Raw genomic sequence first — 17,485 nt, forward strand, 5'->3', positions numbered from 1 at the left:
TGGTAAGAAGAATCATAGAAGATTAGGGTTGGAAGGGACCTCAGATGGTCATCTAGTCCAACCCGCTGCTCAAAGCAGGACCAACCCCTCATGATCTTCAGATATGTTGAGGACTAAAAAAAACTGAGTAAAGTTTTCTGGGAATCTGATTCATTCTCCAACATCTGAAAGGAATGTCTGATTATTGATTTGTAAATTCAGCCCTAACCAAAAACTGAACTCTGTCTAAAAAACATAGTACACTGCATGGAATCATCTAATGAAAATCTGGTGCTGTGTGAGACTCTCTGTAGGACAGTAATACCAAGTAATACCAATACTAAGAATTTCTGCAATAAAGTTTTAACTCTGCAACTTTCCTTGAAATGAAAGAGCCTCAAATTTTCAACACCTGCCATAGAAGTTTAATAAGGGGCCCAGTAAATGGGTCATTTTCAACAAACAATTTAACGACTTCATCTGGAAGTTCAGTGGCACTATTTCAGAGTAGGTAACTTGAGACTGGTTTCTACATTTATATGCTGTAGTTAATGTTTTCTTTATAAACTCATGGTTTTAAGGATTTAATATTTCATGTACTCCAAATCACATCAAGCTGAAATTTGGTACACAACAAAGTTTCTAGCCCAGATGTATTTCAAAAAGAAAAGTGATATTAATACTTTAAGCTGTTTTGACTTCTCAAGCACACCCCCCCCCCCCCCAAAAAAAAAAAAAAAAAAACAAAACAAAAAAAAAAAAAAAACTCTCACCTCGTGCTTTGGCTCAATCTGCACTCCTACATACTGTACATGAAGCTGCTGTTCATGTCAGTGGGAGAGCTACATGTGAAAGGCGAGCAGAATATTGGAGTTGGACTCCACGAAGCAGATTTGAGAGGAGAATTTTACCTATATATTGTCATGTGAGTTAGTTGTTCACAGCAATTTTAAATAGTATGTTTAACAGCACTGCAATCCAGGAGTAGAGAGTACAGTGTGCTAGTGAAATAACTTGTAACTTGAGATCACTGAGTTCAAATGTGGTAGGACCAGGAAGGAAAATAAAATGGAATTACTCTAGGCCTAGTCACTGCTTTACCCTCCTGTCATCCCTGGGCTCCTCTGCAATCTTTCTTCATCGCTCCCTTCATCAGCTCCTGCCACACTGGCATTTGCATTGCTTTTTGTATTTTATTTCACAAGTGCAGCAACACAGAATCCACAAAATGAAAGTATAGGTGAGCAGAGCTTGGGGGAGTAGATGGGTCAAGAAACTGATAATGAGATCCTTTAACCTCTAGTTTGCTGATTCAGCTACAGCTCAGATCACTAATTGTCAAAAGTTGTTGTCAGCTGATGGCTGCTTGGTACCATATGTCCAGTTCTTAGTGACTTTCTCACCTGGCCTGTGGGCTTCCTAATTTACAGTTGAATGTGTAATTAGTTTTATAGAAGAATATGATTTTTAATTAACAGCTTTTAGCTCTCAAAAGCTCTGGTATTTCTCCATTTTTCACAACTCATCAACATGCCCAAACCACTGATACCATATATCAAAGGGCTATTTATGACTGGCTTTACTACAACAGAATACAGAGGACTTTAAAACAAATCAAAAACAGCTATTTCCAATTGCCATTCAATGTCACTAACATTAGTGGGTAATTTCTTGTAGACATCACAGTAGTGGTGAGTCTTGAAGAGGGATTTGAAGGGGGAGAAAATAGTGGCCTTAAACATTAGTGCAGGAATAGATTCAAGGCTGGAATCATTGATGGAGAAGATGGGGAAGGGGACAGTGCCATTAACAGACAAGGGGAACCAGAAAAATTGCATAGACTGGTTCCAGTAGGAATCAAAATTAAAACCCAGGACTGCAGTTAGGACTATTTTGTGGGGTTATCTTTTACTTTTGCCATTTTCCTTTTGCCGTCTCTTTGACAGACATCATCATAGTAGCATGTGTTTTCTGGCTCTGTGTAGCAGGAGATACAACCTTTTTCTAATAGTTAATATACACTTAATATGGCTGATCCAATTCCTACCATCCTCTAGGATGCAGCTGTAAGCCAGGGAGGAATTCCCAAGCTTGCAATAACTCCACAGCTTCTCAGGGGACTTTCCTTCCCTTTCCCTTGCTCAGTTATTCCAGATATCCTTGCATCAAGTCTGCATACAGGGGCATGGTATTAGAGTACAGCATTTGTCTATCAGTAATCACTTGGGCACATCTGCCATTGAAGTCAATAGAAGTCTTGCCTAAGAAAGGACTCAAAATTTGACTCTCTGAAAACAGCAGTCACTGCCTTATGGGGGACAAAGTCTCACATCTTGAATTTTTGTTTCTTTTATGACAAGGTCAAAGCTGAGCTTGACCCCTGAAACTCAAATGTTAAACCAAAACCAGAATGCTATAGCTTTTGCTACCTTATAACATTATGTCCCTAAATTCAGCTCTCACAGCAGGCATTCTTCCTTTACAGCATTACACACTCGATTTGTGTGCAGGCTGGCCATATGGTGTGTGTAATTATTCTTTTATAATGCTGTTATTGCTCTCTAGTCGTGCAGTAAATCCAGCACAATTTCAGTAAACTGTATACATCAGGGCAGAAACCTTAGATTTGACTGATTTTTTCTGCACCTTTACGCAATGGTAGGTGCAAAGAAAAAAGGTTCCATTTGATTTATGGAAACTGTATAAAGTTTACAGAGTCTCTACAACCCTCACAAATGGAGAGAGCTCATAGAGAGGGGAGGCTACACCAAAACCGGGAGGTCAACCAAGTTAGAGAATAAAAACACTTAAGGAACATGTCAGTAATACCTGCGTGGAACTTTCCCCCATTAATTCTACAGATCAGCATATGGACTGCATTAGCTGTTGTATTCTTTTCCCAATCCAATTACTGTTATGCTGTAGCACTGGAATATCACATAGGTGATTAATGTATCTCTGTCAGGGTCACTGTTCTTCCTCATAGCAGCTCTGTGCCCAGGGATTATTCTCTGTAGAAATTTTGTCCTCAATTTTCATATGGTTGTGTACAAAAATACAAGCATGCCTGTTCTAAGTATGTAAATCATCTGATGTAAATCATCTGATGTGCAAATTAAAACTGCAGAGCTGGAACTCATATGCAAACTTGACACAATCAAACTGGGTCTGAATAGGGACTTGGAATGGTTCTCTCATTACAAGAAGTAATTGTCACTGTTCAGACATTCTCACCTTCTAACCAATGGTTGTGAATAGGCCTCATCTACTCTAACTGAATGGACTTTGTTTACACCTACCCTCCCCATTGTTGTTTCTTACCCTTGAATGTATATATATACCTCCTATCTGATTTCTATTTCATGCATCTGACCAAGTGGTTTGCAGCCCACGAAAGCTTATGCCTGCAGAAATTTGTTAGTCTTTAAAGTGCTACAGGACTCTTGTTGTTTTTGCTGTATACAGACTAACATGGCTACCCCTCTGGAACTGTTCAAAACAGCCTGCAGAATATCTTTTTTATTTACCCTAGGATTAGGGATGCACAGACTGATTGAAATAAAATAGAAACTGACCTAAATGAAACTTCTTCTGAGTAAGAAAATGTTAATTTCCCTTCTCCCATCTCTCCCCATCCCTAACTATGTATGCTTCTGGACTACCTGGTTTCAGCTGGAGCAGAAATTCCAGAATACTGTTCTAATAGTATTTGCTTCCTAACTGGAATTGGAATACACTAGTCTCCGGAGATCAACTGTCCTTTTCTAAACCAAAAGATATACATCCCTCGCTGTGTAGGACAGATAGCACATGTCCTCCTTGCATGATCATATATAATGCCAGTTCTGGTGCTTGACTGTCAGTCAAAAGGGGAGAGGCCCTAGAAGGATGTGCCATGGTCCATAGTTTACTGTATATTGAGACTTGCAGGTAATAAATGATACTTTTTATTGATATTCTAAAGTCATAATGTGACCTTGCAGTTTCACGTGCAAGGAGCTGTTTAAAAACTGCACATACTTTCTGAAATATTTTTTTTGGGGAAAAAAAGCCAATAGCAATAATTAGTTTGGCATTTTTTGTGTTCTCTAAGACACTTAAAGGGTAATGAATTTCTTTTTATGCAGTCGTACAGAAAATCAGATTTTACAGAAATAAGCTGATTTAAAAGGCTTGAATGGCTGGCAGTGACAGATATAATTCACACTAAAAGCTCTATTCCTATACATCAAAATAATTGTGTGTGTCATTAGAGGATGCTGACCCTGGAATTAAGATGATCTAAAAGCACAATATTAAACTGTGATTTATGGAAGCTACTGTTTAACCCATAATTAGGCTGACCAATAACAATTCAGACTTCTTCTACAGGACATGATTACCCAGGAACTAGGCTAGCTATTATTTTCTTATTGTTAAGGAAACACAAAATGATTTAAATATATTAGTTATGTGCTCTTCAAGTAAATAGAAATACAGCAGGTAACTAGTTTAATATGGTATTTTTGTTAGCAAGTTGTCAAATTTCCTTAATTTAAGTGAAAGCTGAGAACCACTTGAGAAGTACTGAATGCCTGAAATGAAAATATTGTCTCTTTAATTTCTTTCAGTTAAATGAAATGTAGGTGTTACTTTTTATAATAGTAAGTAAATAGAAATAGGCAGAAGTATGACTTTTTTTATGCTGTCCCTTTAGTTTAATATGGAAATGTACTGCTTGCTGAGTCCTTTTACATTAGGCTGTAAACTCCTTTTGTGGCAAGGCCTGTGTCTTCCTAAGTACTTGTACAATACCTAGCATAATGGGACCCCTAGTCCTGATTGGAGCCTGTCGGTGTTATCACAGTACAAATAATAATTAATTCTTTGAGGGAAGTTGGCATTTTGATGCAAAATACAATAGCTCAGAGGTTAGGAAGATGAGACTCTCATCCAGTGGCATGAATCAAGATGTGAACATTTCCCTAAATGTGTGTAAAAGAGGTGTGTAAATCAAACTTTTTATACCATAACCTATCATGGTGACCTATATTGTCTCAATATTCCTTTGTACTCCCCCATCTCTTGTCTCTTGTTTTACACTTAAATTAAAAGCTCCTGGGGGCAAGGACCATCGTTATGTTCTGTGTTTCTTCACTGCCTAGCACAATGGGGCCCTGGCCCACGGCTCAGATTCCTAGGTACTACTACTAATAATATTAATTTTGGGCCAAATGCACAGCTGATGTAAATTAATATAGCTCAGTTGACGTCAGTGCTGCTATGCTGATTCACACCAGCTGAATATCTGGTCCTTTATCTTTATTCTTGCTAAATTTAGCCACTAAAATTTGCTTTTATCCTTATGGAAGTAGATTTAATTCAGATTGTTAATTTAGGTTTTAAATATTCAAAGTTAATAAAATCCAGACTACTTACTCTTCTAGTAGTTAGAAATGGAAAACACTTGTTAGAAAATCAAGAACATCTCTCACTGAATGCAGGATTTAATATCCCAATAGAGTTTATGTCAAATAATAAACTCATACTACGGTAGATCTTAGCCAAAAGCCTGTCACTAAAGCATCGTTAAAAGGGTAAAGGCTTCATTCTAATTCTTTCATTAACCAAAGCAAAAAATTCACTGTTCATAGCAGCTGCATGTATTTTTATTTTTGAAATCAATTTAGCTCATAACTGAGGTAGCAATGGCTAGTCTTTCACTTAACCCCAGGCATGAAAGCGTAACATGGAGAGAAATTGTAATATTTCCAGCTAGGAACCATATCCACAACTCCCACTTGCCACACATATAAAGTGTCTAGACAGCCTATATTCACTGCACCCCTTTTAGGCTGACATTGGATTTCCAGAACGGCAACATCTCATCATGGCAATAATAGAAAAATACATCGTAATAGGCCATAGTGTTTTTCATCCATATATCTAAATATAATTATCCTTTACACTTTTTATTGCTGGGGAGAGAGGCAGAGAGAGGTTTAGCACTATTTTTTTCAAATTGTGCATGCAAACACCTTGGAGCATATGCCACCCTGAGTATGTCAGGGTCCTGATAATCCTGCAAGCTGACCTGTGTGAGTAGAACTGTGCTTGTGCAGAGCCCAGTTATATTAAATGGAGCTCTGTAAATACAGAAGGTTTATCTTTATGAATCAGCTGCTAGAATCTGGGCTTAAGTGTTTTTGTACCCATATGCTTAAAAATGTAAGGCTTGCCCTGGGTCACATGCCGAATCCACAGAATTCATGATGAGCAGCAAGAGGGATAGCTTTCCCACGGATATGCCTACAGACTCAGATGGCTACGCATTCAGGGCAGCTGGCCCCTCGTGCCACCGCAGCGACACTATTTTTAGCATGCTAGTTGGATCAGAGCTAACACAGGTATGCCTCCTTCAGCTACGAATTACACCCCCAACTCAGAGTGTAGACATACCCCATGTCAGACTCAGGAATCAAACCCCAGACTCCTGACTCACCATCCTGGGTGTAATCCACTGGCCACACAGCTTCCTTATTGTATGGGGTTGATATATTTTTTTTTAATGTATTAGAAACTGCTGTGAATTTTTCCTCTTCTGAAGAGTAAATCACCTACTTTCTTATTTCTAGTGGAGAGGGAGAATGTGCAGAAGAGAACCTTTACCAGGTGGATAAATCTTCATTTGGAAAAGGTAAGGCCAACACACACTTTTGTCCATTTGTAAAAGTAAAAATTGTTCATACATCTTCTATAAATACCTCCTTCAGGCTAAGATACATGCACACACCTATCTGCTGAAAATGTAGTTTCTTCATTACCCATGTATATTTCTTGATTTCATGTGCCTTCTGGTATTTATATATATTGTTACTGTAAAGAGTTTCAGGATACAATGTGTCTTTATAAAATAAAGGCCTGATGCTATTACATTCCTTTTACTGCATTGGCTCCTCAGGTCGTACTATTCTGGAGCCCTGAAAAGAATGATTCTCTAGAAAAGACAATGGTCATAAACAAAAGAAGAGTTATGTTTTGCTCTTACCAGAAATCAGTCCAAGCTAAAGTTACACCTCTGTGCTGTAGGGAAAAGTGGAAACTGGCTGCATACTGATACAGAAGAACAACACAATGAGAAAAGTGTTTTAAAAGTGTCAGATTAAAGACTTTGGACATTCAGGATTATTCTGATTTTAAAAGAAAATAAATAGCAAAATTGAAATGTTTTTTTTATTTTGTGGGGAAGGTTGAGGGCATGTTCTGTGTGTGTGAAAAGTGCTTTTCTATTGCTTTGATTCATTGGCTGGCTGAGTTTATTTGTTACATGTTTATGATTATTTAATGCTGTGGAGTGGTCATTATGTGATTAAATTTCATTGTTAGCATTAAGGTACATAGAGATTCCTGTGAGGGAGACTTTTATTGTCTTTTTAAAGCTAAAGAAATAATAAAGGTAATAAATGTGTGTGGCTTGGTTGCTGTGGTCTTCATAGTGGGAAATACATAACAGGACTTTGACAGTGTTCTTTTCAAATTGGATTAGCACATTTAGGAGTCTAAACATCAGGCTTAAGATACATGCGTTCCTTGGAACATGGCTCAACCTTTCATCTCAGGTTGATAATTTAAGTTCCTTGCATTTTACTATTTGTCTGTTGGTAAACTGAGTCTTTAAAAATGAGGTCTTTTCTGTTCCATGTAGATATTAAAGACCTTGTGGTATTTTTCATAATTATCAGTTTGTCTCAATCTCCTCTATATCTACAGACACACACACACACACACTTTGCTTTGGATCTGATTCTGCAACTCCTACTCACACTAAATAATACTTTCTTACTTGAGTAGTCCCATTGAGAGTGAGACTACTCTCATGAGTAAGTGCTACTCAATGTGGGAAGGTTGCAGAAAAGGAACGTATTACTACTGATGTGGCAACTGTGCGGAGCGGTACAAGACACATACCTAAGTCCTTGCCCAGAAGAGTCTGCAATCTGAGAGGGCTAATCCTACTCCCTTTGGGAGTCAATGGCCAAGCTTCAGGAAGTGCAGGATTGTGCTGTATTTTTGTGCAGTTTTTGGTCTAGCTGCCACAATTCCTGGCAGAGGTGGCTGCATTTCAGTGATGTTGTAGGTATGTGACTTGTCAAGAGTTTTCAGATGAAAGTCTCTAAATATATTATTACTTAAGAATTTGCAGTGTCTGTTACTGAGGAAATGAAAGGGTCTTCTTAAATCTAACTGAAAATACAGACTAAGCAGTGACGTTTTGATCATGAGATCTTTGGGAACAATCCACATTATAAAGAGAAGGTATGTAATTCCCTTGTGAATTACTAGGATTTAAAAATAACTGCAGTTTGAAAGTTGTCAGAAATGCATGCCGAGCATCTGGCTTCTGAAAAAGTTCTTTAATTTACAAAAAGAATTAGATCATGAAAAGGCTGTGGGGGTCTGTTAATTCTACCATACAAAGCACATGAAATCTTAGGAACGCTGTGGGCATGTGGAGTGTTTTCTCTGGATTGCTTGCATATATTCTCCCAGCTACAACAAAGCAAAATGCTCTTTGACAACAGCCAATGTCTATTGTTGATGGTGCTAGGTTTGATGAAACTGTCAAAGTAAACTATTGAGCTGAATTGAGAGCATTGCCAGAATATTTCATGATGATGAGATTTCCTGAAACTGAGGTTCCACTGAAAGATGGATATTTTGTTGCTTTGCCTTTAAATATAAGAAAAACCTCTTTCAAATGTCTTCTATGACTTGGTGTGCTCTTATATTGCACAGTGCAGATTCATAGACTTTAATATCAGAAGGAACCATCATGATCATCTAGTCTGACCTCCTGCATGTTGCAGGCCACAGAACCTCAGCCACCCACTCCTGTGATAGACCCCTAACTTCTGGCTGAGTTACTGAAGTCCTCAAATAATGGTTTAAAGACTTCAAGTGACAGAAAATCCACCATTTACACTAGTTTAAATCTGCAAGTGACCCGTGCCCTATGCTGCAGAGGAAGGTGAAAAAACCCCAGGGTCCCTACCAATCTGACCCAGAGGAAAATTCCTTCCCTATCCCAAATATGGTGATCAGTTAGACCTTGACCATGTGGGCAAGACCCTCCAGCCAGACACTTGGGAAAGAATTCTCTAGCAACTCAGAGCCCTCCCCATCTGCTGTTCCATCATGGCCATTGGAGATATTTACTGCTAGCAGTCGCAGATCAGTGACATGCCATTGTAGGCACTGCAGTCTGATCATACCCTCCCCTTCATACATTTATCAAGCTCAGTCTTGAAGCCAGTTAGATTTTTTTTTTAAGTCCTCCACTGCTCCCCTTGGTATGGGCCTGGTCCTGAGAGAAACTGGTTACTCACAGCCCCCATGAGTTGTGGTGGAGGAGTTGTGGATGCTTAGCAGATTGAAGGTTGAGGTCCTTCTTGTGTTGGAAGTTATAAAAGAAGTTTTTGGTTCAAAGTAGGTTATTGCTCTGGAAACTAATATCTTTCTCAGACCCCTGGGTAGCATTGAATAGTATTTTTTGGCTGAATGGGAGGAAGACTATTCCCAAACAGGCCCCGTTCCAAATTGCCAGAAGCTGTGCTTAATCAAACTGTAATATGCAGTCCAACCAAAGAAATAAAGCCGTGGCTCTTTAGGGATGGATGAGTAAGTGATGCCCAAACAGAGGGTAATTTCTGCAGCTGGGACTGACTCCTGAGGATTGAGTAGATTTGGCTGTGTGCCTCACAGCACACACATCATCCTCCAACACCTTCGTGGGTGGAGGGGCTGGTTCCCTTCGGAGGGTTTTGCAGGAAAAGGAGAGCTGCTGTAGATGACGTTGCCATGTCATGTTAAGTATATTAAAAATACATGGAAATATAATGGCACCAAAGGAAACTTTACAGTGTGAGCAACCCAATACTGTCACTGGCCTGGACTGTAATCTTCCTTATCCCAGGGTAAAGCAATAGTAACAGCACTGATGTCTACTGGAGTGACACTGGTGTAAGAGATTAGAATCTGGTCCATGGTCTATCCAGTACTTACATCAGGCCGAGCCCAGAAGTCTATATGGCTAGAGTCTGGTCTCTGTTACAGTGGTGTAAAACTGAAATTACTCCATTGACTCCAACATCGTGGTGTAAAGAGATCAGAATCTGGCCATCAGCTTTAGCTCAGTCCTTACTTGGGCAAAATTTCCATATAGGCTAATAAGAGTTTTGGCTGAAAAGTGGAGGAAAAATTTCAGAGCATAGCCCACAGTGGATAGAAATGTATCATTAGTAGTCTCCTAGTGCGACAGTAATACAAATGGTAAATAAGAATAAAAATAAGCATCCGTGTTTTGTAAAGTGCCACTTATTTCCTTAAAAAATAATGGTGATTTACCAAGTGCTTAAAAGATTACCCAGCACCGTCCAGGTAACACTGTTTCCTTTCCTCACAGTGCAATCCTCCTCTGGAAGTGAAAGATTTGTTTGTTGATATTCAAGATGGGAAAATCTTGATGGCTTTGCTGGAGGTCCTTTCGGGGCAAAATCTGGTATGTATATAAGGGTGAAAACCCTGTACGTGGTATGGGATTGTCCCTATATGGGTACATGTGTGAATGTATAATATGCCAGATTCTCCCTCTCACAGCAGAGTGGGGGGAAGGGGCACGCCAGTGAGCCCAGTACAGTTCCCTTATCTGTGAGCTGGCTTCCTATGGTCTAACTTACCCACCTGTCATGTTGTCCTTATGAGACCTTACACTGGTGAGAGACCAGTGTAAACTCCTTTACCTGACAGCAATTATGTGAGGCTTTCATTAATGTTTGTAAAGTGCCTTGAGATCCTCAAACGGAGGGCACTGTGGAAGGAGCAAAGGATTTTAGTAGAGCTATGTTTTTTATCTATAAATTGTAGTTTTATTTTTGGTAGCTTTCATTAAACCAAAAGATCTGTGGCTTAATGCTTGATTTATTTTCTGAAGTAGCCCTTGGTTTCAATCCTGATACCTTGGTTCAGATTAGTTCAATCCTCCTGGTATGTGGAGATTTGTGTTTCCAAATTTTGACCTCGCTGTCATTTATTACCTTTGAAAACTGTGTTCAAAGTTCCCAGTGCCTGAAAAATAGAAACATCTGCTGTAGACATGAGCAATCAATTACAGATGATAATCCTCTGCCCATTTTAACTATGTGGTAGGTCTTTTTGTTCGTACTTGCTTAGTACCAGATTTACCCCTCTTATGTGGATATAATCCTGCTTTGTAAGTGAGAGGAGAAATTGGCCCCACAATCGACTCCACATTACAAGTGTAATCGTGTTCTCATAATCAACTGGTGAAACGTCCATCTGATTTGGGTTACAGAAAGCAGGAGATTTGTCTGCACACTGCAGCTTTTGTGTCTCAGCGAATTTGTGTGTCCACAACTACCCTCCCGTCTAACGTCTGCATTAGTGCAATCTGAGGGAATCTGGGCAGCTTTCCCGCGCTGCCTCAGCAGGGGATAGAGGCCCTCAGGGCATGCACACAAAATGGCTTGAGCAACCTGTGGGGCAATGCATCCTGGGATGTCCTGCTGCACAGGTAGCCTGGAGGAAAGAGAATTAGCCAAACTGGTTACACATGCAGGAGTCTGTCCACAGAACAAAAAACTGCGCCAAGCTATAGCTACAAGGCCATGGGGCAGCTAGCGGCTTGTCTTCACTGCTAAGAAAGGTGTGTTTTTTACCTTGATGTAACTGATCTGCATGAGCTATCCTGAGGTAAAAATACAGTGAAGACCACGCATTTTAGTTTTATCATGAAATAAACATGCCAAAGTCAATACCTCAAGGTAAAAATCAGGGATTTTTTTTAGCAGTGAAAATAAGCCCTAAGTCTCAAGCGAAGGTGAAAAACTGTTAGTTGCGATGATTATTAACTAAATCTTGACCATCTCATGTGTGGACATATCCTGTTTAAAACCAGCCAAGCCATTAATCAATTATAAACTTGGTTAAAAGATATAGTGTAGACAAAGCCTAAATGATTAACCCACTAATCTGTGCACTTATCCTTTGTCCTGACTGATTCCGTCACTTTGCTAGTCATTGAAGGGCAGACAGTGGGGTTTTTTGTTTTGTTTTTGTTTTTGGTTATTTTACACATGCACAATGTCTTCACTTAGCTCTGTGTTTTGTTTGTCCATGTGAAACAACTCACTTAAAAAACCCAGACTGTTCACCACTAGTCTGCCTTTTAAAGCAATATGTGTTTCTGTTTTCTAGCTGCACGAATATAAGTCCTCAACCCATCGTATTTTTCGGTTGAACAACATAGCTAAAGCGCTTAAGTTTTTGGAGGATAGTAATGTAAGTATTTCCAAAGCTCAGTCTCAGTTTCTTACTTTCCACAGTATATTTTGCAAATATAATTGCACCTAGTTTTCTACGCAGCATGTCCGTAAGAGGAATGCACTGACTGAAAGAAGTTGTGCCTTCTTTAACAGCAGGGCTAAAATACCACATAGAAATGCAGAAGGACACCTACAGAGTCTAAAAAACAAGGATTATATTTTTGTTATATAATGTAAAAGTTCAACAAGATTAAAGGATCAGGAGACCAATATTAAAAGAAAATAACTAGAAACGCAAGTAATCTTTACTGCATTGATTCTTCAGTTACTTTGAAGGTAATTGATTTCTTTCTTTTTTCCTTTGATTAAAAGTATTTTAAGTACCAGAAATTCTGCATTTCTTTACTAAATTGCAGCAGCAGCAGCTGATCATGAGTCCATGTCAGGAGAAAATTAAATCTGGAAACATTAGATAATAAATGTATAACTTTTGCAGTCAAAACAGTATAAGAGAAGACTTTCTTCTCATGCCACTTTTACACTAGTGCAATGTCACTGACTTAAGTGGAGCTACTAATTTACATCATTGTAAGTGAGAGGAGAATTGGGCTCAGTATTTTAAAATGAAATAATCCGTGTTGATTTCTTCCACCAGAATTTTCTTTAGTTCCGATGTTATGGTTTAAAAAAAAATTTTTTTTTTGGCTGTTAATAAGATACAACATGACAGAGAGATAGCGGAAGTGATGGTGGAAACATCCACATCCCGTGCTGCACCTTATCTGTCATGACTCCTTTATACAATATACCCTTGACTTTTTTTAATAGGCAAATTAACCCTATAATAAAAACACTCCCTTTAAAGTGTCTCCGTGTGAGATCGAAGGGTTGCAGTATTCTTATCATGTTGCAGACCTTTCTTTTTTTTAACGCAGCTAAATCAGCAGCTCCTCAAATGCCGCACCTACTGGCCAACGTACAGCTCTACTCCTGTGCCCAGCTGTCTAGCACAGTTACAGCTGCTAACTTTATGCTGGCAAACCAACTGCTACTCAGCAGTTTACCACCAACCTAACTCCCCTTGCTGTTCCAGCTTCCCTGCTCTCCCAGATACCACATCTCTTCTGCCTGTCTCTCTTGTTCCACTCCATTGTTGTCCAGGAACCCTTTACCTAGACCATCTACTCCTGAATATTGGGCCAAATTTTGCTGTCATTTATGCTGATGTAACCCCATTACTTTGAAAAGATACATACTACTCCAGATTTAGAGCAGCATAACTGAGACTAGGATCAGGTTCTGTATGGTTAAAAACCACACTTTAGGAGCATGTGCAATAGGTTTCATTAAAAAAGAAAAAGAAATTTAAACAGAAATTGCTTTGTCATACGATCTCCTATGTTACTCTCTTCCACTGGTTATACACAGTAGTAGACATGAGATGAAGCAAGTTAATATGGGGTTCTGTGGCCTCTTGTTAAGTAATGGAACTCAGAGGGTTACCCCATAGAGTTAAAGGAAAGAGCTCCTGACAATCACTGTATGCAAGAAGAGTGAGATAATAGAAGCCTGTAAAAAACAGGTTTCTTAAAACAAATAGTGTTTTAAACAGTAAATTCAGTGCCCTAAATATTCTGCATTTAATGTACATTATGCAGACCACAGAATGAAACTAGGTTAAGAAAGAGTAATGGCCAAATCATGCAGCCCTTAGTCCTTATTAAGGCAAAATCCTATTGTCTTTAGTGGGATTTGATTTCCATAAGCATTTTGCCTAAGTAAGGCTGGATTTGCAGACCATCTCCTCCACTTCTATGAATGGAGAGGGTCTGGGCTGTGGGAGAAAAAACTGTTTCTCCAGTATACTCTGTTGCCATTGACCTCATGGCGGCTCCTCCGTGAGCACTCTGCAGTGTTAAGCTTTGTGGGTGCAGAGAGGGCTAGCTGTGGAGACGACCCGTCTTTGTGGAGTCCTCCCCCTCCAACTGTGCAGTAAACACACAAGTCAGCCCGTACTGGCTGACAGCGTTATCTTGATTGCTTTCTCCTCTGTGCACTGAGCAGCCCCAGATGGAGAGATTGGGAGTAAAACCCAGCTACGGAACCCCCAGCCCTACTGATCCAGCATGAGCTACAAAGAAGGCCTGGTTTGGGGGTGGAGGCAAATGGCTTTCTGTGGATCTTCCAAGATCCGTGGGTTTGGGGGGCAAACCTCCATCTTATTCCATAAGACATGAGGGGAGACTGTCAGGCAGAAACTGTGTCCAAACTCACTGGTATTTCAGTCCCCTATGGAGGAAACCCTGCATAAGGGGATGATCTGGCCCTAAAATAAATATACATCTCCACATCTCAGATTTTGAAACACTGAGAGAGAGATGTTGGGACTTTTATAAAACTGTACCCTATTGGGCAGCAGTTTCAGACTCTCACATTGTCTAATGCTCCCCACCACTACACTTAACACACAAACTCAATCAACATCCAATGGCAGACTGAAAACCCTCTCTGCCCAAGTTGCTCCACCCACTGATAGCACTAAATTCTACATATGCTGCTGTCATCACATTCTATACTGACTCTGTTGCTAAGGGTTGTTCTATGTCACAGTCTGTAACCCTCTTACAGAATCTGAAGGCAGAGCAGAGTGGATGGAGCTTTCCTTAGGTATAATCAGCCTTTTAACTGAGGAGTGCCTATTTGACAGTCAAATCTATGTTGATTGTTTCCATAAGAGTGTAGGTGGATAAAACCTTACAACTGAATGTCATCTGTATAGGGATGGGTTGACAGAGGTAAGCAGCAGTGATAGACTACAGCTGATACTGGAAGCAGTCCAACAATAAACTCCAGTTGAGAGCTCCCACCTTAGACATACTGGCATTAAAAAAAATGCAATAGGCCTAAACAGTTGCCCCAAACCATCTATTTTGTGGCTTGTAAGAAAATCTGACAGCAAGAGGTTCCTCTTACTGGGATTGCAAACTATTTTGTAAGCCTCAGGTTAAAGTGCTATTTAATATATTATTTCAGTTTAAACCAATCCGGGAGTTAAAGGTGGTGATGAAAGTGTTGGCAAAATGCCTTGGCTGTATGGCGCTAGAGGTTTATTTATTAAACCGCAAATAGGGTGGAACCTGTCACAATCAGCAGTTCTATAGAGTCAGGATAGTGGGGTAAAGTATTGTTCAGTGATTCATATGAATGATATTTCTGAGTGATAGACACAGACTGATACTGGGCATTAACTCAGTCTGAGGGTCATTTGCAATATTGACAACTTCCTTGCTTCCTGCTCTGCTACTTTACCAACAACAAGCCAGAATTATCTAAGCGAATAATATCCTGGTGTTATCATGTGAAAGAAACCACAATGTGTGAACTTTGGGATCTGCTAGGATTAAGCAAACCCAGCAATTATTCTAATTGATCTTGTCGGAGATCAGTGATAAACACTTTAAGAAGCCATAAGGTAAAGAGTGTGGGGAAGGGAGATGTACGTTAAAAAGAAAAGTGAAGTCTTGGGAGGCTTTATTTTCCTTTGCACAGAAGGTGATTTCAAATCACATTGCCCTCTCCTCGAGTTTACGCTGTATTTAATTCAAACTATCTGAATTTTGCAGTAAATATACCAAATGGTGTCTAATTTTTGTAATCTTTTCCTTGTAACAACTTTGGGGCAGACACCTCTGAAGAGTGTCTAGAACAGCTCTGGAGTTTGTGTGCAGTTTTTGATGACTTTATGGACTGGTTTAAAAAAAAGGTTATCCAGTCAAAGACAATTTTTTGTTAGCACATTCCAGTGATGGCTTTTTTTGCGGGGGAGGGAGGACGACGACGACGGGGGACAGCCTGTGAAAGGGTTTTGTGAGTGTCCTGTTGTCTGGGTTTGATTTGATTTGGTTTGATTCTACATTTACACTGTGTTTCTTATATAATCCATATATACACATCCCCTTAAACTTATAACCTACTTTTCTGTAGGTAAAACTGGTTAGCATTGATGCAGCAGAAATAGCGGATGGAAACTCTTCTTTGGTACTTGGACTAATATGGAATATAATCCTGTTTTTTCAGGTAAAACCATTTATATGTTGTAATCACAAGAGAATTACTTCCATAAAATCATTGTGTTTCCCAGCAGAATACTGACCTATATCCATAAAGAACAGATATAGAGCACAGGGAGCCTGATTCTCCTCTAACCTACCTCAGTTGTACATCTGGTGTCTCAACCCTGATCTAGAGGTATCTAGATATCTAGGGGCTACATACCCCGTCACTGTAGGAACTGTACCTCTCTGAATGACAGTAGTTAGGTCAACATAAGCATTCTTCCATTGACCTAGCCGCATCTACACCAGAGGTTAGATTCACATAGCTAAAATACTCAGCATTGTGATTCACACCCCTGAGTGATGTAGCTATGTTGATATAAAATTTTAGTGTAGACATTTTGTTCTTCTTCTTAAGTGATTGTCTCTATGTGTAGTGCATTTCAGGTAGCGAATGTGCTCCTTGTACCCATGACTGGAAGTTTTTCCCTAGCAGCATATAGCTGGTCCACACATGCACCCCCACTTTCCTCCTGCTCTACACTGAAGGGACAAAGGGGACTGCTGAACTGCTGCCATCTTAGTTCCTTCTCAACTCTTGTGGTCTAAGATGGAGCTTCAGTGTTCTCCTTGATGGCAGGGGAGTATGCCAAAGATCCTTGGTTTTAAAAGCTGTGATATGTGCCACAGACCCTTTCTGATCAGGGACTACCACAACACCTCTCTACTGCCTGAAGAAAGAGCATGTTCCCTCCAGGTGCAGTATCTCCAGGTTGTTCCCAAGTAGGACTAAACTCTGAAGGTTCCTCCTGGAGGTGGGAACAATCTCTGACCAGTGGTATATTGTATATTGGCCTGAAGAAGGTAGGAGTGCAGAGCCAGGAAAGACAAGGGGAAGGGAAACACAAGTGCTTCTCCAACAATAAGAGGGAATGTTCCCTTTCAAGTCCTCTGAGAAGAGGCAGAAGTCCCCATTCCAGAGCGAGACTGTCTGGTACCGGGAAGGACCGGACTGGGATTTCTTTGAAGGGCAAGATTGCGGCACCTTTCAGTACCAGGATTGGTACTTGGGCACCAGACTCTACAAAATTAGTGCTGCTGGTGCCGTCTGCCTCAGTGACTTGGGTTACA

General features: G+C 39.9%; 1 protein-coding gene across 2 annotated transcripts in view; it reads left to right on the top strand.

Annotated features, from left to right (window-relative positions):
• The window catches only part of CLMN (calmin), an 84,460-nt gene that overhangs the window by 52,019 nt on the left and 14,956 nt on the right, over positions 1 to 17,485 (top strand). For both annotated transcript variants that reach the window (XM_067555108.1, XM_067555109.1), the window contains exons 2-5: positions 6,594 to 6,655; positions 10,421 to 10,516; positions 12,232 to 12,315; positions 16,284 to 16,376. In XM_067555108.1, the coding sequence (XP_067411209.1) occupies positions 6,594 to 6,655; positions 10,421 to 10,516; positions 12,232 to 12,315; positions 16,284 to 16,376 (335 nt within the window). The remainder of the gene's footprint in view (positions 1 to 6,593; positions 6,656 to 10,420; positions 10,517 to 12,231; positions 12,316 to 16,283; positions 16,377 to 17,485) is intronic.

This window comes from Emydura macquarii, unplaced genomic scaffold (assembly GCF_026122565.2).
Source record: "Emydura macquarii macquarii isolate MOO-44397 ecotype Brisbane River unplaced genomic scaffold, CSIRO-AGI_Emac_v2 contig_1551, whole genome shotgun sequence".
NCBI classification, from domain to species: domain Eukaryota; kingdom Metazoa; phylum Chordata; order Testudines; family Chelidae; genus Emydura; species Emydura macquarii.